The 25,343-nt window shown below is 46.3% G+C and overlaps 1 protein-coding gene across 21 annotated transcripts in view; it reads left to right on the plus strand.

Annotated features, from left to right (window-relative positions):
* Positions 1-6,122: 6,122 nt before the first annotated feature.
* FBRSL1 (fibrosin like 1) overlaps positions 6,123-25,343 on the plus strand; it is a 551,083-nt gene continuing 531,862 nt past the window's right edge. For 13 of the 21 annotated variants that reach the window (XM_075770090.1, XM_075770101.1, XM_075770083.1 and 10 more), the window contains exon 1: positions 6,124-7,355. In XM_075770090.1, coding sequence (XP_075626205.1) covers positions 7,062-7,355 — 294 coding nt within the window. In that variant the 5' untranslated portion in view covers positions 6,124-7,061. Of the gene's footprint in view, positions 7,356-25,343 lie in introns of all 21 variants that reach the window. The other 8 variants (XM_075770082.1, XM_075770095.1, XM_075770098.1 and 5 more) reach the window with 2 other exon arrangements.

Raw genomic sequence — 25,343 nt, forward strand, 5'->3', positions numbered from 1 at the left:
TTGATTGATAATATACACTGAGAGATTAAAATTAAATTTACTACTTTAACAACTTTAAGAAGAAAATGAGCACAACCTACAACACACTTGGAAACAGAAGCAACTTCTACCCAAGGAAAATTTCCAACAGTTGCAATGGTTGCACCTTATAAAGCTGATCGAGAAGATTTTCACTCTTAATCACCCCTAAATACCACGTACTGCACGACACGTTGAGCGCTGAAGAAGGTGGCTGTGCACTAGCACCGTTCTAAAAGCAAGTAAAAGAATCATTAAATAGATCACCGAGCCCAACAGGATTTAGGCATACCTAGTCAAGCAAGACATAATATTAGCTACCGATCATGATGCTGCAGGGCCTGACAACAGACACGGCAGTTTTCAGACTTTACACAGATGAAGCAAGAGGCAGCGCGTACCCTGCAAGGCTTTCAGCCTCCTGCAATCTGACCCAGGCGTATGCAAATCCCCGGGTAGAGAGCGTCGAACTTCGTAAGGCTGCAGGCAGGAGTCGGAGCCTGCCCACATGGAACAAGTTCGACAGCTAGAACCTGCGGGAGATCAGACAGGCAAAAGTACAGGCAACAACTCAGGCAGAAGGGTGGGGAAAGTTTTACTGAGATGAAGTAGGCAAGAAAGAATCTCTAGAAGAGAAAAAAAAAAATTAGAGATTTAAGATAACAGACAGTAACAGCAGACAGGATGCAAATAGAGAATTCTTCCAACAGATTTTTACCCCACAGGATCTGGGGAAGAACTCGTGCTAACCACCACATTGGTGAGGAAGACAGCCCACTGAAAAGAAGTTATGGGAGAGGAATACTGGGGTATTCTCTCTGTATCTCCATTTTCCCAGTTTAAAATGAGGATAAAGATAAGAACATCCTGTCCTGAAACCATTTCAGGAGCTAAATAGAGTTCATACAGTCAAGTATAATTAAGCTATTGCTATTAACTATCACCTTCACTCACCCATGATAACAGATGAAAAAGATGGTTTCTCTCAAGAAAAAGAGAATATTGTAAGAACTACCATTCACACTACTATTACCCATAAAAAACATAAACCATCAATATCTGACTATTATAGATAGACTTGAACTTTTTCTTATTAAAATTCCCTCCCTTCTCCTTTGCCCACTCAGAACAAAGACAGGCAATTCCTTTCTTACACGCCAGCTACACCAGAGCTGAGACCAGCTAAAACCCAGACTGTGCCTTGCCCCCCAGACACCTGCCTGGCAGAAAGGCTAAACACCCCATAGCTGCCACCCCCTCCTTTATGCCTTCTCAGGCCAGCAAAATCACCCCGATGTCAGCATGTGGAAGCGGTTAGTAAACGAGGGGAGGGTCAGATCCAGCCCTCTAGGCATTGATTGCAAGTGCATGCTTTCTGCCAAAGGCAAAAAAAAAAAAGTGTACTTGAACCCTTAAAGCAGATAGGCTGAAGCTGATTTATTGGGGTGATTTAGATCTGCTAAAACAAATTTAATTTTGAATACAATTTTATATCAATTAACAGAGTCTCACAAGTGTAGCCATTAAGGAATCTCTTTCCAAAACCAAAGCCAAACATTCAAGATTTATGAGACTGACTTGCCATATTGGAAGTAACTAATTATTCGTAATGATTCTTTGTACTCTGACACTGATTATGTATTTTCAGTGCAAATGACTATGATGAAGCAAGCGATAAAGGCAGCCCATGTTTGCGAAAGGGATACCAAACAGTTAAGGCCTGATTGTTTTAACAAAGTATTGGGGTAGCAGGGGGAGAAACAACAGAAAACAGCTAAGCCCAGTGACGCAAAAACCAGTTTATTTAACATCTTGAAGTATGTTCTGGTGCATGTCAGAACTGCAGTGAAAGTCTCTGGTCTCTATTGCCGGAAGCAATTTTGTATTCAGTTTGTTTATTCCGACCTTTTGGTTGTCCTTCCACCTTGGACATGATAGTCTTTAATGGAGCAAGGCCTTGCAGTGTTTGCAACAGATTGTGGACAACGTTTGGGGTGAGTGGAACATCACAGATTTGGAGCCTGATTCTCATTTGCACTGTTTCGTCACCTTGCTCTGACAGCACAAGACAGGGAAAGTATAATAGCAGTCCTGCTTCTGGCTCCACAGGATGAAGGAAATGTCTCTGGATTACTCTGCTCTGATTAAAGTCCCTGGGAATCTGAAAATGATAGTTAGACAGGGACTGGGTAGATTTTCGCATTGCCTCAGGCTGCAGAGAATACAAAAGCACTGCCTTTCTGCTCTTTTCATAACTTCCAGTCCTGCCCTAGACAGAGGACTAGAGTAACGGAGAACAAAGTCCCCGTTCCAGTGCCAGCAAGGTGTCCAGGGACAGGCTCATGGCGAGAGCAACGCCATGCTTACTGCTACGGTAGCTGCTGTTCTGATGTTGTACTCACTCAAGCTACAAACAAGGGTCTAATTTCTGATCCTCAAAAAGCAAAGGCATAGCAAGTTGGTCATTAAAATCTGCAGCAGCATGCATGTGATTAAAATGTTAATGTCAATATTGTAATCAAGGTCTGACTCACAGGACAGCTGGTAAGAGCCTGGATCTGTATTGCTTAGCCCCAGTCACCTGATGCAGACCAGGGTCACAAAAAGGCTGTGCCCCATCACATGGCAGGGGTTAGTAGGAAAAAAAATCAGCTCAAATGCTGGTGCAATATTGGTAAGTTTGGCTATGCCAGCACTCCAGCAAGAGGAAAGCTTTTCTATAAATGTCCTTAGTATCATCTAAGCTGCAGCTCTGTTGCAAAGGTACTTCAGTATCTGCTGTCCACCTGCAGTGCTGCTGCTTGGTTGTCCTCCTTCCTTGTCTCACTACCCATCTCTTGCTGCTTTTGAAATTTTCTGTGCTAGTTTTGATCTAGTGGAGTTTTATCCATTTAAGCCTGTGGTAAATTTTGCCTGGTGTTGTCTAAGCACTGAAAGAGCTATAGTCTGCAAAGCTTCTTTTCAGTAAATTCAGGATTAATGAAGAAGGCCTCTCTATTGTTGGAATGTCTAATACAATTATGAACTGAATGAGCGGACTAGGCAGCAGAGGAGGGCTCCCAGGTTCGTGGCAGGGAATTGTCTGTTTTAACATCCATCTGTTTTCATTCCCTCTGATCCATTATCATTCACCTAGAGTTATAACATGATGAATATCATTGTGCAGAGAGCCATTTGATGCTGGGGAGAAAAAAAAAAAAATCACTGTAGGTCTGCCTTCTATTGAAAATGTGAAATTGCCTTGGTGGAAGAAAAGGCACGATTGATTCAGAGATGCTGTTTCAAATAGAGGCATCCTTTCACGTGTGGGCTGTTTGATTTTGTTAATTCCTTTGGATGACCCTTCTGCTGTGTCTTTCAACAAAAATATACATATATACAAAGTAGGGGATAACTATGGACAATCACAGTGCTGCTGAATTTGTGGAGTTAATTGAAAAAAAAAAAATTGTATATACAACTTTCCCCAGAAGGCACCTTTGGTTTACATTCACAGTGACATTAAACTCCTGTACGTAAACATGTAAGCGGGATGAGAATCTTGATGACCCCGCTGACAGGAAATAAAGAAAGGAACTTTACAGGCAATTTCCACTGTCCTTGTTGGTCAGCAAATTTGGAAGTGAATGAAAAAAAGAGAACTGGAATGCATATTAATGATGGAGGACCTACAGCACAACGGGACTGAAATCAGCGCTACCAAGAGAAACTGTTGTAAGTTCCTCAGTTCATCTCTTTTAACAGCTTACCCTTATGATGTACTTATAAGCAACAGAGAAATTACCTTGTAAATTAAAGGACAGGCTCACAAGTGTAAAAATACGTCATTGAACTCAGCATAAATGCTCTTTTCTAGAAAGGGACTCTTAAAATATTGGTAAAGCAAATACAGTTGTTAAGCTCAATCCATTGTTTAACTGGGTGTATCTAAACTCCAGATCTTTCATTAACAACCATCCCCCAGATCTTGGTTATAGCTTTAAAATACCATACATCCAAAAAAATCATAGTACTGGCCCTTAAAGAAACAGGAGAGAAAATACCCCATTGGAAATCCAGAGTCCAGCAAAACCTACAGCAGGTAACTGTCTGAGTCCCCGCTAGCCTGTAATTACCCAAGGAAGCGGCTAGACCTAGCTATCTTCCTTGTCTAATTGGCACGCAAAAGATTATAGGATTTTATTAGGACACAAATGACACCGATACAAGTGTGATTGAGGCATGTGATGCATGACTGATTATTTGCATTATGAGGCTTTGTACTACACATGGGACCTCTACCTTTGGTTTTAAATTGCTTAAATTTAAATGATGTTTCTATGCTATATTTTAAAAGGATGATACTTATTTTATCTCTTGTTTGAGTAAGGTAGGGCAAAGCTGTCACCAGACACCAGAAACCCTTCTAAAAGAGCCTGTTGGGGCCAGGTAGAAGGAGGCTAATTTTTGACTGCTCCGTTATGACAATTAGATCAGGATATAAGGAAACTGAGGAGAGGCAGGCATCGCGGTGCCCATGTCAAAGCCTTTGACGGGTGTGTACGATACCCAGCTGCGAGCCTGCTGCTGCTGGGGCACTGGCCTGAGAAAGCCGCCATCCCTGGCGATGATTGAACGGGAACACAAGTGGGAGCAGGTGGCAAGAGACTTTTTTGGCTTCCCCTGCTTCCACGGCTCCCACTAACACTGAATCTCCTTAATGGATTTTTTCCTGCTCATTTATGAAGCTCGGTGGACTTCTTTAGGTTTTATTTCACAACTTCCTTCTAACTTCTCTCACATCCAGAAGTGGAGGCTACGCCCTGGGGAAGGCGAAAGCAGCCAAAGATGTGAGGAATGGAGCCAAGTCAGTCAAATGGAGCAAAGCCAGCCACACACAAGGAAGGGAGCACCCAGGAGCGATGGTAGTGTGCGGTAGTATCTGACTGCATGCAACAAAAGATGGTAACAGGAGGGTTAGGTCTTGCTACCATTGCGATACATGGCACAGCTGGTGCTCTGTGCTGCGGCCCTGACCCAGGCACACCTCCCCCAGCGCTGTCCCTGGGGCCAGGCCGCACACAGCTGCTCGGTCAGCCACCATGCTGGTCCCCTTTCCAGGGAAGCGCCCAGGGACCAGCCCTGGCCGAAGTGGTGCTGGAGAGGGGAGAGGGCCCGAAACAGCAGGGAAACGAGGGAACTACAGTCTCCTCCTGCGCTGCAGTGCCTGAATGAAACCTCAGCAAGATGGACGGATGGGGAGCAGGGGGTAATGAACACAAGATGGACGGATGGGGAGCAGGGGGTAATGAACACGAGATGGACGGATGGGGAGCAGGGGGTAATGAACAGGAAGGGTCTCCTGCCTTCATCTCCATGACCCTGGCCTTCACCCTCGGCCCCCTTGCTCCATGTCCCACCTACAACTCTGGCTGCCCACCCCCTTTGCCTCTGCACCCTCATCAACAGCTTGTCCCCAAACTTGTCCCTTGACCCCCAGACAGTTCCCTGGCATATCCCTCAGCTCCTCCCATGTCCTGTGACCCTCAGGTTGTCCTCAATCCCCGAGTCATCCCTCAGCCTGTCCCTCAGCCCACCGTTTAACCCCCAACTCATCCCTCAGGTCGTCCCTTGCCCCTGGCTCACCCTTTGACCCCCACCCGCCCTCAACTCCTAGGTTCACGGTTTAACGCCCAACCCATCTGGCCGCTCGTCCCCAGCTCGCCCCCGTCCCCTCCGCTCGTCCCTCGCCCCCGGCCAGCCCCTCTCGCCGTCCCGCGGGTCTGCCGGCAGCGCTCCCCTCCATTTCCCAGGGGCTCAACCGGCCCCGCCAGGCGAGAGCAGGGCGGGGGTGTGTGTGTGTGGGTGTCTCCGGGCCTCGGCAGGGAGGAGGTGCGGGACCCGGGCCGGGGGGAAACTTTTCCCGGCGGCGGGGGCCGGGCCAGGGCGCCCCCTCCTCCCCCCGCTCCCCGCTGAGGCGAAGCGAGGCGGAGGGGGGGCGGTCGCGCGGCGGCGGGGCGGGAAGGAGGAGGAGGAAGGGGGGGGGCCGGGGGCACGGCCGGGCCTGCGCCGGGGAATGACGCGCAGCTGGCAGCCCTGCTCATGCGCGGCCGGCCGGGCGGTGCTAGCGCCGCGTCCCAGCTCGGGGAGAATGGGGCGGCATCCGGGCAGCGCCGACTGAGCGGCTTCTGGGGGCCGGGGCTGCGCCGCGCCGCGGGCGGCCGGGCTGGGGCGGGCGGGCAAGCGCCATCCGGCAGCGGGCGGCGGCGGCGGGGGCGCCGCGCCGCGCCGGCGGGGGGGCTGCGAGCCGCCGGCGGCGCCCGGCGAGGAGGGGTCGGCGGCGGCGGGCGGCGGCGGCGGCGGCGGGCGGCGGCGGGGGCTGCCCAGGGATTGTCTCGCTCGCTCCGCGGCAAGAAAGTTGGGCGGCGAGCGCGGCGGCGGCGGCGGCCCCCCCGCCGCGGTGCGCGGCGGCCGGAGCGGGGCCCCGGAGCGGCGCTGCCCCCGGGGAGGGGGCGCCGCGCCTGGATTATCCCGAGCTGGGTCGAGCCTCCTGGATCTGCCTCTCTCTTCCGCGCCGAGTGAATCCGAGGTGTCCTCGTCCTGATCCAGATATATTCCCCCCCCTCCTCTCTTTTTTTTTTTTTTTTTCCCCTCCCCTCCTCTTCCCGTCTCTGCTTTTTTTGGGGGGTGGGGGGGGCGGGGGGTGGAAATTTGTCAAGGTCATTCCGTGGATTTAATATTTTTTGTGTGTGTGTGCCGCTCGCCCCACCGCCACCGCCACCCAGCCTTGCTCTGTGGATTATCATCGCCCTGGATCCGAGGGTCTGAACAGCAGGATTTTTTGTTGTTGTTGTTGATTTTTTTTTTTATTATTATTATTTTTTTAAGGGCTTCGGGGTTTGGAGAGGGGAAGCGGTGAGTTGGAGGGGGGCGACTTTTCTCTTCCCCCCCCCGCGCCCCCCACACCCCCACACCCCCCCCGCGCCCGGCCTTCTCTTTTTTTTTTTTTTAATTTTTAATTATTATTATTATTATTTTTAAATTGATTTGCTTCTTCTTCGGCAATGGATGGGAAAATCCGGCAGAGCCGGAGGTCGAGGTCGCAGCGGGACCGCGTGCGGCGGCGGGAGGCGGCGGCCCGCGACCCGCGGAACCAGAGCCCTTCCTCGGGCTCCGAGAAGGAACCGAGCCCCGGCAAGGAGAACGGCGGCCAGAACTGCACCGCCCCGCGGGGCCCGCCGCCCGCCGCCCGCGCCGCCCGGCCCCCGCGCCGCCGCCGCCGGGAGTCCAGCTCCCAGGAAGAGGACCTGATCGATGGCTTCGCCATAGCCAGCTTCAACACCCTGGAAGCCCTGGAGGTAAGAACGGAGGAGGGGGGGGGGCCGGGGGGTCTTCCCTCCTGCGGAGCGGGGGGCTGGGGCGGTGGGGGGGGGAGATGGGAGGAAAAAGGAGGGGGGGGGCGATGAAAAAGGAAACGCGGCGCTTTTAGGCTGCTGAATTTTGCAAATAGCAATTAATGTGCATTAATCCTGGTGTCAGCCCGGAGGGATCTCGGGGCTGCGGTCAGGAGGGTGGCGAGCCAGCCCGGGTGCTCGCAGCCCCGCTGGCAACTTGCTGCACACCCCCCCCTTCCCCAGCCCCCTCCTTCTCCCTCCGGCTCCGGCTGGTGTTAACTATCACTTAGGGCAAGTCAAATGTTTGTTTGGGGTTTTAATTGGCTGGCGGAGGGCTGCAAAATATTCCTGGCGCGTTGGGATGGTCCGGTATTGTTGTGAATGGGGAGCTTCGCCCTCCCACCCTCCTTCCTTCCCCCCCCCTGGCTCGAGGAGTTTGTGTTTGCATTGCCAAAATGTTACTTTATCTGTCTCCGGAGATTGTTAGCAAATGGCTAGTGTTTGACATTTTGTGGAAAAGAGATGTTTAAATGGATAATAATCCCTTGGTTGTAATTCCCATTTTTGAAGTAATTGAACAAATTCTTCATCTCTTGTTGACTGTACATATTTTTCTGGTGTTAATAGGCTGGCAAAAAATATTGCTTGTCTAACTTATTACAAACAATATTTGCTGAGCAAATACTGCCTGCCTTGTCTGAGCTAAGTTAAGCAGAGCAGGAAATTTAATATTTTCAGAGGGGCACTGACAAACTAAGACTTTGGCTTTTGATTTTTGTTTTGTTTGTGTGCGAGGGGAAGAAGTGAGTTGTCAAGAGAAAGCACCTAACAAGTCGCCTGACTGGCATAATAACTTGAATCCCCAGTAAATAAAGCCATCCTGGTGCCTTTGCCCACTTTCTTCAACATGCCGTGGTAAAAACATGGGCAAAGTTTCGGGTGCTCTCCCTACTTCAGAATTTCTACCCCTAGTGTATCTATTAACCCACGTCACAGTAACGAAGGGTTCTGCAAAGGCTAATGAATAATCTCAGATTTGCCCTGGGATCTCTAAACATCTTTGGCTCAGACTTTGAAATCCCATTTTGTTTGTGGGCTTCGCTTCTCCCCAGCCCACCCCTCCTGCTACGCAGGCCTCTGGGCTCTGGTGGCGTCATGGCTATGGGGAGCGTTTTGCTCCCCGAATCAGCTTCTCAAAGTCCCAGAGATGGTCCCCGTGGTCCCACAGAGGTGTTGGTGGTGGCCTTGGCCATCTCTCCTGGTGTCAGAGCAATGACACCTTGGTTTGAGGAGCCTGGGCTTCCGCTCAGGAGGGACATTTGGCCCAGCAGTCCCCGAACAGCACTAGGTATGGGAAGATGATTTGTGTGAGCTTGGTGATGGCTATTCTTTGACCTTTTGCGGAGGCGTTTGTGGGGTGTAGTCCTAACAGGAAAGCCAACTACTTTGTCTACGCAGAACTGATGATGAGCGGTCCGCTTATCGCGTGCCTCCAAAACAAATGCCACAGACCTGTCTGCATCTTCCTTTTTTTCTTTTTCATTCTTGGGCATGCTCTTAGTCAAATATGCATCAGCAGATAGGTCCAATTAAACCCCTGAGTCTCTACTGAGCTGTCAGTGAAGAAAGTAAAATTCATCTTCCTGCAGAAATTTTCTACCATGATGAGCACATTATCAGGAAATAGAATTCAAATGATAGTGCAGTCCCTTCAGGGCTGACGGGGAAAACTCTGAGCTTTTCAAATGGGATAAGCCTTGTTATCAAATCAACCAAACGGCAACCTTGATAATAGGGTGCACAAGGATAGAAGGTGACCTTAAACTTCTGCCACCCCAAAGTACATCTGTCTGTGGAAGCACTTCTGTTTTTTCTTTAAAAAAACCCCACAAAACACCCACAAGTCTTTCCAAACTCTCCCCTTTTAAACTCTTGCAAAATACTTCAGTACCACCTGGAATTAATTGATTTCTACTGTATTTACCAGCATGCAAGAGAACGCATGCACCTGAGCATCTCGGATGGTAGTTGGTGCCTCGGAGGGAATAGTGTGAGCAGGATTCACCTGTTTCTTTCAGGGGCTGAGCTAGGAGGTATGTTGCAGTCGAGGTTCTCGGAGAGCCCTAACGATCGTGTGCACTTTGTAAATCCCAGTGACACTGAAAAGGAGAATATACTCTACGTTGTGTGCATTTTTCCATGTGGGCGCTGCCTTTGACCATGGGTGATGTCTGGCAGATTTGATGCAGCAGCAAGGGAAGGGGATTATTAAGCCAAGACTACTTTAAAGCAACATATGCCTGTGTAAATGAACTGAAATGGCAAGGTCATTTTGTGTGGCGTGGAGCTGTGTGCTCTAGTGAACTTGACTGCAACAGGTGGTTTTCTTCTGCTTTGGAGGAGATTCGTGTTTCAGCGTGTATTTGTTTTTTAAGAGTACTTAAAATCTGCTGTGATGATGTTTTGAAAATAAATAATAATTGAAACCTATGTTCATGGAGGGGAGAAAGAATAAAAGTGAGTACACAGCCTAGGGACAGTACTGAACTAAAAGTCTGGTTTATTTAATTTCTGATCCTGAAAGGAGCTTTTGTTGCATGTATGGTAGCTGTTGTGATCCTTTTTTGTGGTGTTCTTCTAGGTTGGTTTGTCGCTTGATGGGACAGTGATCTGTGATTATGTTTCGTAAACTAGCTAAGCTTTGGGCTTCCCCTTGGAAATTAAATTTCTCAATGATTAGGCAGAACTTAATGGTAGAAGCGTTTGGGAGAGTTAAGGTGGTTTTTTTGTTTGTTTTTCTTTTTATCTCAAAATGTTGTGAATTCCCCTTTCTCACTGAAGAAAATTCTCACTACTGATGTTCCTGTAAATAAAGGGTGCTTTATAGAATAAACATATATATTCTTCCTTCGTGTTGACCTGGAGGTATGAGCAGTTAAGGTTAATACTGAAGGATGTCTTCATGAAGTCTCCTTTAGCTCTTTGTGAATTTTAAGCATTCTGGAGTTTGTTTTAACTCATGTGGCAACGTTTCCTTTGGCAGTTGCCATCTGAAAATATTGCGTATTGTTTCTGTGATACTTGTGACTTGACTTACAGATCCCCTATCCTACCATCTTCCACATAAAGACAGAATTGATTATATTTTAAATTAAGGAAAAAAGAAAAAAAAAAGTCCACAGACAAAGCAGCAGCAGCCTCTTTCTGTGCATAAGAAGTTTAAACTTCCCCTTTTCCTTCCTTTCCCCAAATCTTCTTGAATAAATCCAGCTCCAACTCAGGTTACACACAGCTGATGTGTGTGTAGTGGTGTGCGTTGCTTCCCCCCCGCCTTTTTCTTTTATACCCAGCCAGCAAACACGGCTTTGAAGTTAACAACCTGGAAGCTTGGTTTGCCCTGACCTGCCAGCTCGAGGTGGTCAGTGAGACGGGCAGCTACTGGAAAACCATCAGGTGATGGTGCTGCCCAGGAGACGGTTCCAGCGCTGGGGGTCAGAAACGCTGGCGGGCTGAGAAATGGGGGATTTCTCGCCGCCTTCCAAAATGAATGGTATGTATGTGAGCATGTGTGTATATTCATTACGTTCAGACGAAGCTGCTAATTATTCTTGAAGGTGATTGGTGAATCAGAGCGAGAGAATCTAAATGAGTGAGTCGGTAGTTGAGGGCTCTCTCTGATCATAGCTGTTCCTTTCAAGTATGAAAAACAGCACTAAAAGGGAACTTCATCAGAATGTTAATGAATGCGATCTTTGAGAGCAATTGTTTTCCCAAAGTAGTTGGAAAGACAAGGGGTTGTGTTTTCTTTTTGGCTGTTGTTTATCATTTTTACAGATTCCAGCAAAGCTTTGGAACGCTGTATGGAAATTTTAACTTTCTTGGTGTGTGTGCGTATGGGTTTTTTAGGAACGTTTAACCTATTTATAGAATCTTGCAGAGAATCCGCTCGCAAGCGTGCGTGGAGTGACGTGTTGTGCAGAAGTAGATCCCTGAGCTGAAAAGAGGCAGACCTTGACTTCATGCACGTCGTGTTGAAGTGGTGATGCTACAAGCCGAATTGGGGCCCAGCTGCATCTGGTCACAGACCCTAAGGAGATTAAGGCTTTGCCCACTCTTACTTTTGTTTGTATCCAGAGGTCTGGCTGTGCTAAATCACAGTCCCTTCTCTGCTGTTTGCACTTGAGTGTAGCACAGTTTAGAAAGCCTAATGGTGATAGTAGACTTCTGGACAGAATCCATAAGTTCTTCAGCTGTTATCGTGATAAGGCTGTTTTCACATGTGTGTTGTACGCTGTGCTGTTACTGTTGCTCTGATCTCCTGTTGATAAGAAAACCAGTGTATTTAACTGCAGCTTCCTGTTCCAAAGGTTTTGTGCTAGTTCCACTGACCTAGCTATGTAACTTCTCATTTATCATCATATCTCTGTATATGTACTTTGCAGCTTAGTTTTTTTCCGTAGGTAATCTTATGTTTTAAAGCAAGTTTCCAGATTTTTAAGTATTTTTCCTTTCTACTTAATTTTCAAGTGATAGTGTATCAAATTAGTGTTTCTGATGGCCGGTTATTCCTTTAAAAAAGTGCTTTTAACCTCAGGAAAGCTAATGATTTTCTGGATGGTGCTCTAAAGGCTCTAAATGCCTTTTGGTTTTCCCGAAGGCTTGTTAGTCTCCATTGATTTGTTCTCCTAGCTGTTGATTTTTTGCATCTTGTCCGAAGTGGGTACTTAAAGTAGTTTTGTTGTGGTTAATGCAGAGCTAAAACAGAAGGGCAGCTCTGGGAAGCCGAATATATGCTCAGTCGGGCCAGGAACTGAGGGGAGCCAGGTTCCCTGCAAACCCTGCTCGGGTGGTGGGCAGCGATGAGGCAGGATCCAGCTCTTTCGTTCTGCCTCATCAGGAAAACCTGCCAGGGTCAACGGGCATGTTGTGCGCAGGAGAGCGAGCTGCACGGCAGCAGTGACCGGTGCACGGCACGTACAGCCCCCGGACGATGCCTGCAGCCAGGGTCAGGGCACCATTACTGCGTTTAACACGGCTGCGGTGGCATCGGAGAAAGGAAATGGCTTGCTTACCTGAGTCTTGGCTGTGAAAATCCCAGTCAGTTCAGGGGGCACCCTCTTCCCTACCTCAGGTCCCATTTTTAGCTCAAACTGTGCTTGACCTTGTCTGCTTAGGTTTTTTGAAAGACCTCTTAATATCTTACCAATTTTTCCAAAATAGTTTCCTGTAGCATAACTGCTCAGCTTTTCTTCAGCAGTCTGAAACCCGGGCTAAAACGTGAGATGAAGCTTGCTGAAATGTCAAGTGGACCAACAACTACAGAGAAATTCAGAAGATAAATTATAAGTAATTAAAACTTTTTGAATATATCGTATCTGAGAAATATAAGGTACTCTATTGCACAGATAAGATTTTTTGATAAAAGGGATGTAATAAAATTGGTGTTCCACTTCACCCAGATAATGGATGATGTTGGATCCAAATTAATCTTTACTTGCAGTAGTGCATTTGACTTCTTGTCTAGTAAGAACTGAAACCTTTACTGTCCTCTCAGTATGCTAAGAAGATGCCCTTTTTATCGTTTATCTCAATTATTTCACAGAACCAGACTGACTTTCACAATGTTACTTTCTGGGAAAACAACAGTGACCGAGGGGGCCGGGTAGGAGGAGATCAGCTGGGCGTATTTCACTTTGTTTCTTGGATTGATAGATTCCTGCTTGCTCTACAGATGTATCGCACAACTGTACCGCTTTAAAAATTGATATAGGTACCGAGATACAATACCGGGGCTGGAGGCAGTTACACTGATACAAAGGTTTTTGGGTAGGTTTGTTTTGGTTTTTTTCTTCTTGGTATCCTCCTGTTCCCCTGCTTTCTCTTTCTGGGTGTGAGGTGTTGAATTGCGCAGGCACAGCCACTGCAGGCTGCTCCCCCTGCATCAGGCTTAGCTAGACCTGGTGCACGCGTGGAGATCCCAAATGGTGTGTGCACCTTGGCTGCGGAAGGTGCTACCGAAATGTGCTTATTGCTTCAGCTTCTGTAGCGGCTGGTCTTTGTCCTGGTGACGATAGAGGCTGTGGGGAGCATAGCGTAGTTTGTCTGCGGTGCTGCGTCAAGCGCTTGAGAGCGAACAGTATCAGCAGAACTGGACTGTCCTGCTTGATGCAATATTTTTTTAAAATAAAAATTTGAAATACAGTATGGAGGACGTGCGTCTTGGTATCAGTTGTATGTGAACATCCAGCTGTAAGTGAGAACAATTTCCAATTCACTGCACTTTAATGCCTCCAGTTTATCACAGTAAAGGTATAAAAGAGTTTTATGTAGGTGAAGTAGCTCTTGCTATTTAAATATCTTCTGGCTCTGCTGTGTTCAGCACAACGGGGGCTGTGACCGCTCTGGCCATGTTCCTCGCATAGAGAAGAGAGAGCACTATTTTACCAGCCCTGTTCCATCTCCTTGAAAAATAGTCTCTTTCCCAAAACTAATGAACTATTAAGAATACTGCTCAGATGCTGAAAGGAGAATCAGTCTTTATGTTATTAATCCAAAATGTTTCATATGGAGGAGAGGGTTAAACAGCTTCCAAGCCGCCTAGGCAAAACCCGACCTGGTTTAGTTGTCGGTCCAGTTCCTCTGGTGCAAGCAATTGTGAAAGCTGGGCAGGTACAAACTGCACCGGCTGCAGGGCTCTCCCACCCTGTCCCAGCCAGGCCGGCAGATGTGTCGAGCCCTAGTAATAGGCAAATAGGTGCATGACAAATTTTGTGGCTTAATTATTTTGTACTGAGCGTCTGGATCCGAAGTTCAGAAATACCTGGTGAAAAGGAGCGCAGGGGCAGCTATGTACAGAGCGCTTGCGTGATCCAAGATGAATAGAGAGCGTTTCCTTTGTAGCTCTGTCTTGCTTCAAGCCAAAAAGGGACTAAACTTCAACAAAAGTTGCATCTGCAAGGTCAGTGGTTGGCATGGATAAGGGGATTGAAGGGATCAAAATGATTTCCCCGCGCTACTGGCTGCAAAACATGGGCTTATGGCACCATTCCTGTCTCTCCCTTTGTGCTCAGAGGAAAGCTTTTCTAATCTTGTACTGGCTATCTATAGTTGTGCCACACAAACGTGGCAATTTGAAGTCAAATGCTCTATTTTGGGGACTGCCGGGCACTGTCAGCAGGGCGAGGGAGCTGTGCTTGGGCTCCTCTCCTCTGTCCAAAGCCTTGTTCTCTTCTGAACAGGTTGTGATAGAGGCATTCGGAGTATAAATATATATATATATATGTGGTGCACTTGTGCCTGCAGTCTAAACGTGAAGTTTATAGTGTTTGCAGTTGGCTATCATTGCATTATCTTCCTCTCCAACAGACGTTCTTTCTAGCTTTGTAAAAATATGACTGTAATTGTTTGGTGGATATTTTTTTCTTCCCCCAATTTTAAATATAGATTGATTTACTCTGATGCTAGTGTATCCTTGATCTAGCCTGTACTTAGTCAGGAGATGCTTAGGTTAGAAGGAAGTATGCTGCCCAAGTTGGGAAACAAATGATAATTTAGGGCTTCTGGCTATTCAGTGGGCTGTGCTGACGGACAACAACGTCATTTCTTTAACCCCTCCTGTTATGTAGTGAGGCTGTAGTTTATTTCCTGGTAGCTCTTAGTTCTACAGAGAAGCTAAAACCCCAAAGACTTTTAAGGGAAGAAATGTCTCAAACCTTACAACGACATCAAGTGTATCAGCTAATAAATGGATTATTGCTGTTGATTTTTTGGTGGCTCGTAAATGTGTCTTGTGCTGCTGTCAGAGGACATGCAGCCTCTTTATTCCACTTGGCCTGAGCACATACTTGCACTCAGGGAGAGCGAGACTCAAGATAGTATGCAGCTAAGAGATGTTTATGGAATCAGTCAAACTTGATATAAAATAATTATGGTGTTTTGACAGCTTGTTAATAACTTGCAACCATTGGAAGAAATGGAATTACGGCGTTCTTGGTCCTGGATGGAACCTTGGCATTTCTTTCAGATTGTAAAATTAAAGAAAAAATGTGAAAGCCATTAAAATAGTTGGACGTTGTGCCTGGGAAAAATGATGGGCTGCTTAATTGAAAAAATGCTTCATTCCGGTTGAAGTTCATTGCAGTTCAGTTCTGCCCGCTTCCCTGTATCCGTAATGGAGAAGGAAGAGGGCTGATCCCCCAAAATCTGTCTGGGAGAGGGTTTTGGGTGTCACTCAGTTCTTCATCTTACCTGTGAATGAAGTGGAAGGAAATCCTAGCGAGCATTAGACATGAGAGAAAAGTCTTGTCACCTGTAATGACTAAAATCCCCTGAAGTGTTGCCAGCGTGTACTTTAGGAATCATATAATTATATGATTATTGAAAGAGACATAAAAGACCTCATGGCAAAAACCTTAGAAAGGGGGAGGGAGGGAATCCGTATGCAAATGAAGACACACAGAATTTGCTCTCTCTCTTTTTTTTTTTGTAGTTATTTTTCAGTCCAAAGCTCAGTAATTGCTTTTATGGGGATTACTTAATAAAACTGGGACATGCAAAGGAGGGAGAAATTGTTTATGCTGTGTTACAGGGTTGGCTTGCAATCCTACGGACTTGGAGTAAAAATGGATTTTTAAAAGTAAAACTGCAAAGTGGGTTTTCTACTAACAGAAAATAGCTATTTGTTGTAATGTTATCCTACAATAAAAGTGTTTTGTGGTCTGGCGGTTAGCAGAGGGGTCCGGAAGTCAAGATAACGGGGTTTTCTTTCTGACTCCGCCACAAGTTTCCTCTCTGAGCTCCAGGCAAGTCCTTTCATTGCTGCCTGTGTCACGTCGGCCGCCGGTGCCGTTGCTTGGGTACCCGATGGGAGGCTGGGTTTGCTGCTCAGGGAAACTCGTGTCACCCCTCTGACTCGAGGGAACCGTCCCTCGACCCTGGTATGTGTAACTTGGAAGTGCAGGCCGCGTTTGTGCGGGAGACGATGGGAGAGCCTCGGATGAAAGAGCTGCTCGCCCCACGGGTGCTTAGGAGCTGCAGCAGTATTCCCTGTTTTGCTGTGTTAGGGGATGGGGATGTGCTTGTCCGTGGTCGGATGCTCCCGGGGGCGGGTTTTGCGTGGGTGCAGGCGCAGCGCGCTGCGATGCTAGATGTTACGATGGGGAGCGGGTCTGTGCATCGGCGTCCTCTGGCCTCGTTTGTCACTTCGGTAGCCTGCAGCCAAAGTCAAAATCTTCCTGTGTGAACCATTAGCGAAATGTTTCCCTTCTGTCCCGCTTCAGGTTCACGTGTGGTGTGAAGGTGTCTTTCACGTGGCATGTACTGTCCAGTGCAATGCCCCGTTGTGCCTGCTGTGCTCTGGGTACTGCGGCAAGTGCCAATTAAGTTTGAGATTTTCCCGAGCTTTAGTTCCCTATCTCCTCTTAGAGTTAAATTATGGGCCTTGACTTAGGGCCTCTTAAGTTCTCTTAGGCTTTGTCAGTCCTTACTGATGCTCTGGATTTATAATCTTGCTTCTTAGAGAAGCACTCATTCACGCATTTACTAGGAAGCTCTCCTGATGCAGAACAGACCCATATCTCAGGAGGGGTTTGTTCTGAGATAGGCAAAAACCTCCTTCCTCTTTTCTCAGACTTAACTAAAGCACTGGGTACATTTAAAAAAAAAAAGGAGGAAAAAATCCCCCACCTTGCCGTACTGCTATTAGTGTCAAGTTTCTGAATATTTTGCAAGATATCTGCAGGAAAACAGAATACCATTTACTCTGGTATTGTAGTTTGAAGCTAAATAGTACCAAGTTGTGATATGAGTTTGCTAATGTGATTTTTAGCTGAAAATGACAATGGTTTTCTAACCATATGGATTCTATAAGTCGCCTGCTATCAGCTCATCCATCAAACTCTGCAGATGTCTGTGCGTTCATTCTGATGTGCACGTGGTAACGTTGTTGATTACATCAAACAAACTGATAACCCTGTGCAAGTCCTATTAACGCTCTCCGAGCAGCCCTGCGGTGAGGGGAGTGGGTGAGGGATTTTTCTTCGCAGGCTGGCCCTGCAGGTACCAGATGGGAGTTTGGAGTTGAGCTACTTTCTCAGCTCCTTCCCATTGCTATGGAGATGGCTGCATCTGCGGGGTCGGCGTAACTTGTGTAGAGAGAACCATTTTGAGATGGCTTTGATACAGACGCTGATGTTTCCAATGCTGTTTGTATCAGGAAGAGGGTTAATGAAACAGAAATGGGCTGCACGTGGTCTGTAACTTGATTTCATGCAGCTCATGACATTTCTTCCGCATCGTTGGATGACACTAAGTCACATCGGGTATGTGACTTAGAAATTAAAATTTTATGTGCATCTAGGCAAAAGTGCTTGCAGGGCTCAATCAGAAAGAGGTTCCCATGCTTGTTACAAAGTCATCTGTACAAGTTTTGGGCTTTTTGCAAGAAAGGATGATGTTGTTAGCAGCTGTTGGATAGGAGGTCGTCTAGAGCCTTGTGCTAACATCAAACCCAATTGCCTCCGTTAGAAAATGAGCTCGTGTTTTGGCATATGTGGGGCATGCCATTTCCAAAACAGAGGTTACGAACTGCTGTAAGGGGCGGGGGGGGGGGCTATGTAAACTAACGTAAACTCCCAGGTGATACCTCAGGTAAACAACTATATGTAGTTTGTTTTCTTGATAGGTTCCCAAGAATTGTTTCTCAAGTTAGTCGTCTTTTAAAAAGCAAAATGTTTACACAAGTTGTTTCCAGACAGAGTATCTTTGGTTTCTTAGCTTCAGCCATATTATGTCCTGAGAAATACGTTAATGGGTTGTGAGGTCTCTGAGCGTTCTGCCTGGTTTTCCTCCACCCAGGAGGAGCTCCGGGTTGTCATCGCTGGGCTTACAAAGTTCCCGGTCTCTAGGCACATATTGCTCTTGTGCTGTGGCTTCCAGGCAAGCCATGCTGCTGGGTTTTAAGATCTTAAAATTATTTCTCTTGATTATTGACTCTATTGTGTTGCTTGGATGAGGCAGGGGTGGGTGTTGAAGCCTGCCTGTTGGGCAGGAGAGAGGTCTTTGCTGGTTTCCTGATCAGTGCTTCCTGCTCAAAATGTATCGGTGGATTTTCTTTACCACTGCCAGAATAAGTGCTGCAGACAATCCCGGGTCAGGAATATCCTCATCGGGTTACTGAGTTTCTGCCTGAAGGTCAGCTAGCTGTGACTGTTACTAAATAGCTGTTTGCTGATATGCTTGTGGTCTGCGCTCATGCGCCATGTCTGGCTGCGTGTCTTCAGCGTGGCGCTTGGCGTAAAGATACGTGGCTCGCACAGGGGCACGTTTTATGAAACTTCTCTGTAACTTTGTTTGTAAGGTCAGTACAACCTGTAAGGATATTACTTCGGCCTCAGAAAGGACAGAATGTAAATTACTGGTGTTTATATCTCCGTTAAGAACAATGTGCTATTCATCTAAAATGAGATTATTTGGTTTATTTTATGGTTCATGTGTACTGCCAGAGAGACTGGCCCTTTCTTTTTAACACTTACTAGCAATTGGCAGATTTTACTTCCATCACTTACTGTGATTGCTTGGAGATGAGATTTGTGCACCGTACCGGCTGGACTGAAAGACAACCCGTTTGTGCACGGTGGTGTTGGGAAGCAAGCAAGTAACATCGACTTACAATAAAAGGGGGAAACCCAAACCCCATCTGTCTCAAACATCAGCCCAACTGATCCAGCTTTCAGGAAGCATCAGATCCGGGCTGAATGGAGACGGGCAGCAAAAACTACCAGGAGGGTGCTGGTGGGCTGTGCTGCTGTGGGGCCGGGAGCCGGGGGGGTCCGGCTGTCCCTGCTGCCCATGTCACCTCGGCCGGGGTGGGCACCTGCTCCCCCGGTGCGCCTGTCCTCCGCAGCGCTGGCAATGCGGCCGGCACCCAGGGACGGTCTTGTGAAGCACGGCGAGATGCTGTGATGTGGGTGTTAGGGCTGGTAACGGGCAGCTTCTGGTGCTGTGTTCCTGCGAGTAAAGAAAGCCTGCCTTCGTTTGGGGTATTTCTTGGTTTGATTTTTATGAAATTCTGATTTTCTGCTAACTATCAGTAGGTGAATTTTCAATGGTTTAGTGTGCTTACCTGGCCAAAAGGAGCAAGTACTGTAAAGGGGGAATAGATTGTTGTCTCAAGCCATAGATGAATTCTTTTTGTTCTTTCACATCTCTCTCCTCCTATGCGTGTGTGTGTGTTAAAATTACCATTCCCTGTTTATACATGTTTAGCAGATGAAGTCACTGGTGTTTTTCCTAGTAGTACCTTTGCAGGTTTCAGACCATAAGCAAAATGTGATTCTTCGCTCGGTCTCTGCTGAATACTGTAGGAATAATGAGTTTGTGCCTAAAGCATAAACCAGACACAAAAAGCATGCCAATAAGAACGCAGACCTGGAGGGAGGAAAAATACAAAGTGTAGCATCCTTGTATATATTTTGGGGCTGGGAAGGGTTAATCACGGTGTAAGACTGGCCTTTCTGATGGCAGGGAGCAGAATGTGAGTGTGGGGGGTCTCCCTGCCGTCATGGCAGAGGGATGCTCTGGGGAGAGGGGCAGCTTGCAGTGGTGCAGTTTAACCAGCCTGCTGCTGGGAGCAGGGCTGCAAGTGAAAAAGCACAGGGGAAAAAAAAATAAATCAGCTGGCTTTGTATCTTTGTGGTGATCAAGCCTTTTCAAGAAGAGTAAATGCTGGTGTCTTGCAATGTATTCCTGATGCTGGTGAAAGGAGCAGAAATAGGCTGGAGGTTTTCCTGACGAGTGAATCGACATCCCGTTGCTTGTGCTTCCCAGGCAGCTGCCAAACTAGAAACATTCAAATGTCTTTTTCTGGGGGCTGCAGATACCTTTCAAGAAGGTCAGAATTTGGGTTGCAGCTGAATTACAAGGTAAAAACTTTGCAGTGATGTACAGAATATTTTTTTTAGACTTTCTAGTTCTTATTCTATAGTGTCAAGCTTTAAAGCTGAATGAACTTTGAAATATTATCTGTGTTTAACAGCATTTAATCTTTCTGTTTTCTGTTTTGTTCAGAACAAAGAAATAGTGTTGCATTCTCTTTAGACTATGGTCATTGAAATGCTTGCTTCTATTTTTAAATAAAAAATGATAATCTGAGTGCCTAGTTACTTAGTGCTACTCCTTTTAATGTTGAAAGTTCATCCTTTGCCCCTGCTCTTCTTTATGTAGGTTTTCTAAACATCATCTAAAAATGTGTGTCTAAAAGACCTAATTAGTGTTGATATTTCAGTATCTGGGCTTTTTTTAATAGGACACCTGGGTATCAGCACTGCGTGTGAAGAAAATTGAACCTATACCCAAAGTGAATGGCTGTAATTTTAATTGGGGGTGGGGGAAGAAACAACCCTAAAACTGAATTGTTTGTTGGTGCGATGCTTGTCCTGTGTTCAGTGTGCCCTGTGGAGGGAAGGGGAAAAATGGTATTTAATTAGTGCTTAAGTAATGCCTTAGTTAGCTTTATGGTTTTAGCAAAATCTGCCTAGGCAAACACATCCAGGCTGGGGCGGGTATCTATTTTAAGTCTGATAAAGCATTGTTCACACCTTCTTGGAATGTAATACGGGAATAAACGGGAAACCCAATCTCCTTAGCACTGCGTGTTGCACAGACAGGCTGTGCTCTGATACAGGGATTTATTTCATGCATGGTGGCCTAGACACGAAACAAATGTGTAGAAAAGGGAATTATGTAAAATTGAAAGTGACAATTATGCAAACATTCCAGCTGAGGAAGAAGTAAATTCTTCTCTTTTTCCGTGTGCACGGCTTCAGAGCTAATGAGCAGCGTGTTGGGGTTTTTGGTCTGTGTTTGTATCTGTCTCATCTCGGCTGCTTCTTGTTTCATTTTCTTTTTTTTTTTTTTCTCTTTTCGGTTTGACCTTATTTTCCCTTTTGTTCCATGGAGTCATTCAATCTTTGTACTGTAGGGTTTGTTTACCTTGCCAGAGAAAATGTTAGCACCCTTCCATTTAGGAGCCCAGGGCTGCCATGCTCAGCCCCTTGCAGCCCCTTGCCCCTGTCCTTTGCTCCGTACCCCGGTATGGGAGCATGGTGACCAATGGGGTCTGAATCCCTTCAGTCAAATCTTTTTTTTTTTTTTTTCCTTTTTTGAAGGGAGGGGAAGCTGGTGAGAGAAGAAATAAGCTGTGAAAATAGCTCTGTATTTAGACAGACACCCTTTTGCAAAGCTAAACGACTTGATCCTCCACACTGCTTGCTAATTCCCACGCTTGCAGAAATATGGAGAGGGAGCAGGGAGCTGGGGCTGTGACCACTTTAATCTAAGTATGTGTTTTTGCTGAAGGGGATGGTCCTTTCCGGCCCTGGCTGCTTGTCCCGATTACCTCCCTCGTGCCAGCGCTAGCATTTATGCTGCCAGGAAAACTAATTCCCTGGTTCCGTTATCTGGCTCAGCGCACAGCCATGCAAATGCCCTTCTGGCACGGGGGAGGCAGGACGCGGGGAGAGGGGGGATGTGGAGCAGATGTGTATTGATTAAAGAAACTCTGCAAATATGGCCTGAGCCTTTGTACCAGGATTATAGCTACATGTTCTTTCTGTGTTTTAGGTCATCTTCTAAGTTGGGGGTCCACTGAAATGGATGGTGTAAAATGATGATGGTGCTGGAATGACTCTGTCTCGGTGAAGTTGGGACGGTGTGATTATATACGGGCTAGTGGGGAGTGGCTGAGGGTAGAAGGGATTACTTGAGAAGATAAAACCTCACTCACAATTGAATTGCTCTGGAAGCCCAGTTTCTACCTTGTTTTCACTGATTAGTTTCAATGTGACAGGGAGAAGGAAGAGACAAGCTTTTGTTTGTGCTTGGTCCAGTGCTTGGAGTGGATGAGGTATCTAACCCTTTGGATGGCAGAAGGTTAGAAGTAGTTCAGTCTGTAAATGGCATTTGTAGCTCAGTTCACACAAGAATTCCTTCTTTTTAGCCTTCTGTTCTTTTTTCCCCTTTCTATCTTTCTTTCTATACTGTATCCTGTGCATGTGTTGTATAAAGGAGAAGCCTGTATTGGATATTAAATGCAAAGAGTGGGGGAAGAAGCAGCTCTTCCCATCAGTGTCATTTTCTCTGCCGTAATCCCACGGAGGGATTGAAGAAAGTGTCGGGAGGATAAGATCTGTGTTTGAGCCCAGCTAAACGCTCACTGTGCTGCAGAAAGTGGTTTTAATGGAGACTGGATATGTGGGGAGGGTGAGGAAATTGCACATAAATTGTACAAATTTCTAAATAAAAAGCATTTAATTGCATTAAAAGAGGGGGAGGGACTCTCTTGTGCGCACATCGGAGACTTCAGTGAGCACGAGTAACCTCTGTGCCACAGTAGTCATTGACCTTGTCAAATCATGCCATTGGAGGTCATGTGTGGTGAAGTGGGTTGCCACAGGGGATTAGCACATCTGGGCAGAGGGGTTTTACATCTGAGCGTGCATGCCAAATCCCATCTCCAGCAGCACATATGGATTCATCAGAAAATGCAAGGAGAGAGAAGATGAGAAGGCACCTGCCAGAAATGCATGGGAGAAACTTCTGGAGCCAGGGGCTTTCTTGACCCCAGTTGTAGGAGAAGGGACAGTTGGTTATGCCCTGGAGTGCCAGCTCCAATGAGAAGATGGACTTGAAATTTAAATGTAAGAAATCTGCAAGCTTCCCTTGGTAATCTCGTATTTAGGTAGTCTCAGACACAGGACTGTCTTTTTGCCTTGGTTTCCCCTGTAGTTTCAGGTGTACGAATGTTCTTTTACATCCTGCCTCTGGCTGTTGGTTTGGCATGAGCAGTTACAGCTTTGTGCAGGTGGGAGGCTGATTTGCTTACATACTTGTTAAGGTTGTATTTTGGGCTGAAAATACAAATAGAGGATGATGTTTTGTATAAGTCTCAGAAGATAAGAGATGTCAGTGGTATATGGACTCTTATGTAGGACTTAATACTTACTGTCTAGGCTAATGAAGATATTAGGCCCATTTCACAGATGGGAGTGCCTGAAACACAGGGAAAGCGAGTAGTTACTATCAACTGATCTATTTGCTCTGTGCCTGGAAGGGAGAATATTCAAGGCTTTAACATTCCTGCTTTATTGAAGTGTTCAATAGAAAGCTTGCTGGAGCGGCATCCTTGAAGTCTAAACATTTGAGTGTGAGGTTTTATACAGACCTGTTCTGCTTTGCCTCCTATGTTCTTCTACAATTCTGCCTTAGTTGATTTAATTTCATATCCAATGAAGAAGGCATTAGAAGAAAATTATCAGTATGTCCAGCAGGAAAATAGTTGGTATCTTAGTAGGTCAAAGTGCCATTAAAGTTGAAGCTTCCTAGTCTTTGTTTGCCAGTAAGGGAAATAATATGTCACTGATTTCCATTGCCTCCTGGATGAGGGGAGAAATGACTAATGCTTTGCACCTGCCTTAGTTGCGAGGAGTGGAATGAAACTGGTTGTAGTTATTAAAAGACTAAATGGTGATGGGTTTTTATACTTCGGCTAAATTTTCGCTAGGCAGGAAAACACAAGAGTTCTGCAAAGTTATGATTTTTAGAGAGTACTGTTTGAATAACATCAGGAAAATGATGCTGAAGGTCGGTTGTTGAAGGTACTCTGTTTAGGGGAGAGTACCTGTCCTGGCGCACGGTCTGGCTCGCAAGTGGCATTGGTGACATGAACAACAGAGATGCAACCCACGCTGGGGTTTTGGGTGCTAGGGGCTTCTAAGGCTTCTTCAGAGGATACACAGTTCCCTCCAAAGACGTGTTTGACTGCTGGGAATGGGTGTGTGTTTTGTAGTCACCTTTAGAAGTTGTCCCTTGACTTCCCGCTGGGGGCTGCTGGGCACAGATGAAAGCCTGGACTTGTTGGAGCAGTGGTGGAGCTGTGGATGGAGCCTGGGTTCTCCTGGTTCTCGCTTCGTTACGGTACTTACTGTGCCATGTTGCATTCGAAAAACTAGGTTGGACTTGGAGAATTAAGTGGCGCAATTATGAAGCGGAGGGAAAAACACTTATGTGGTGGCTGTGATAGATTAGTCATTTTGTACCTCCAAATAGCCAATTATTCCTCTGACTGGCTTTTATCTGACCAATTTGCATGTGCAGTCATGGTAACTGGTTTGCAGATTAGGTGCAGAATTTCACGTGGATTTGATGTTGCATTTTGGTCTCGTGCGCTTGGTGCTCCCTGGGAGCAAAATGCACAGATGAGGGTTTCTGTGTAACCGATTACCATTAGCTGCTTTGTATTTTTTCGCTCTCAAAGCCTTTTCACACTCAAAGGAAACAAGATGGCTCACTTTTATTGTAGTCTTTTTTTTCTTTCTTTCTTTCTTTTTTTTTAAATATCTGACAGGATGATGTAAAGTGGTCCCAGCTCCGTAGAAGCTGCAGCACAGATTTCATTTGTATTGGCGTTCTTGGCTGCGTAGTTTGGGAACACATTGTTCGAGAGCTGGGAACTTGCTGGAGCTGCAGTGTATTTCAGAAGAGATATGAAAGGAAAAAAAGAAGGGGCTGGAGGAAAGAAGGAAAAATAAACTGAAGCAGCATGGAGTGACCAAGGGTGAAATCCTGTCTTGCTTGAAGCCAGTGTCAAAACTCTCAGCCTTCACTGGCGCCAAGTTTCCGTGTCTGCTCTCTGATTTTGATCTTAACTCCACTGGTGTGCTGAAAATTAACGAATGGTAATAGATTTAATATTGTACACTTAGAAACCTAAGTGGAATCTTAATTTGAAGAATATTAATTATTCAGCTGAATTTTGCTAGTAGGTTAAATATAAGCTCTGTTTCTGTCGGAGATTTGTGTCAATTTAGCGTGCCGTGGACTTTGTAGAATCTCTGATACGAAAAGTCTTTGAAGTGAAGAAATGGTCTAAAATATTTGCCAACAGCCAGCTAGCTT

The sequence above is a fragment of the Balearica regulorum genome, chromosome 17 (genome assembly GCF_011004875.1).
Source record: "Balearica regulorum gibbericeps isolate bBalReg1 chromosome 17, bBalReg1.pri, whole genome shotgun sequence".
Taxonomy (NCBI): domain Eukaryota; kingdom Metazoa; phylum Chordata; class Aves; order Gruiformes; family Gruidae; genus Balearica; species Balearica regulorum.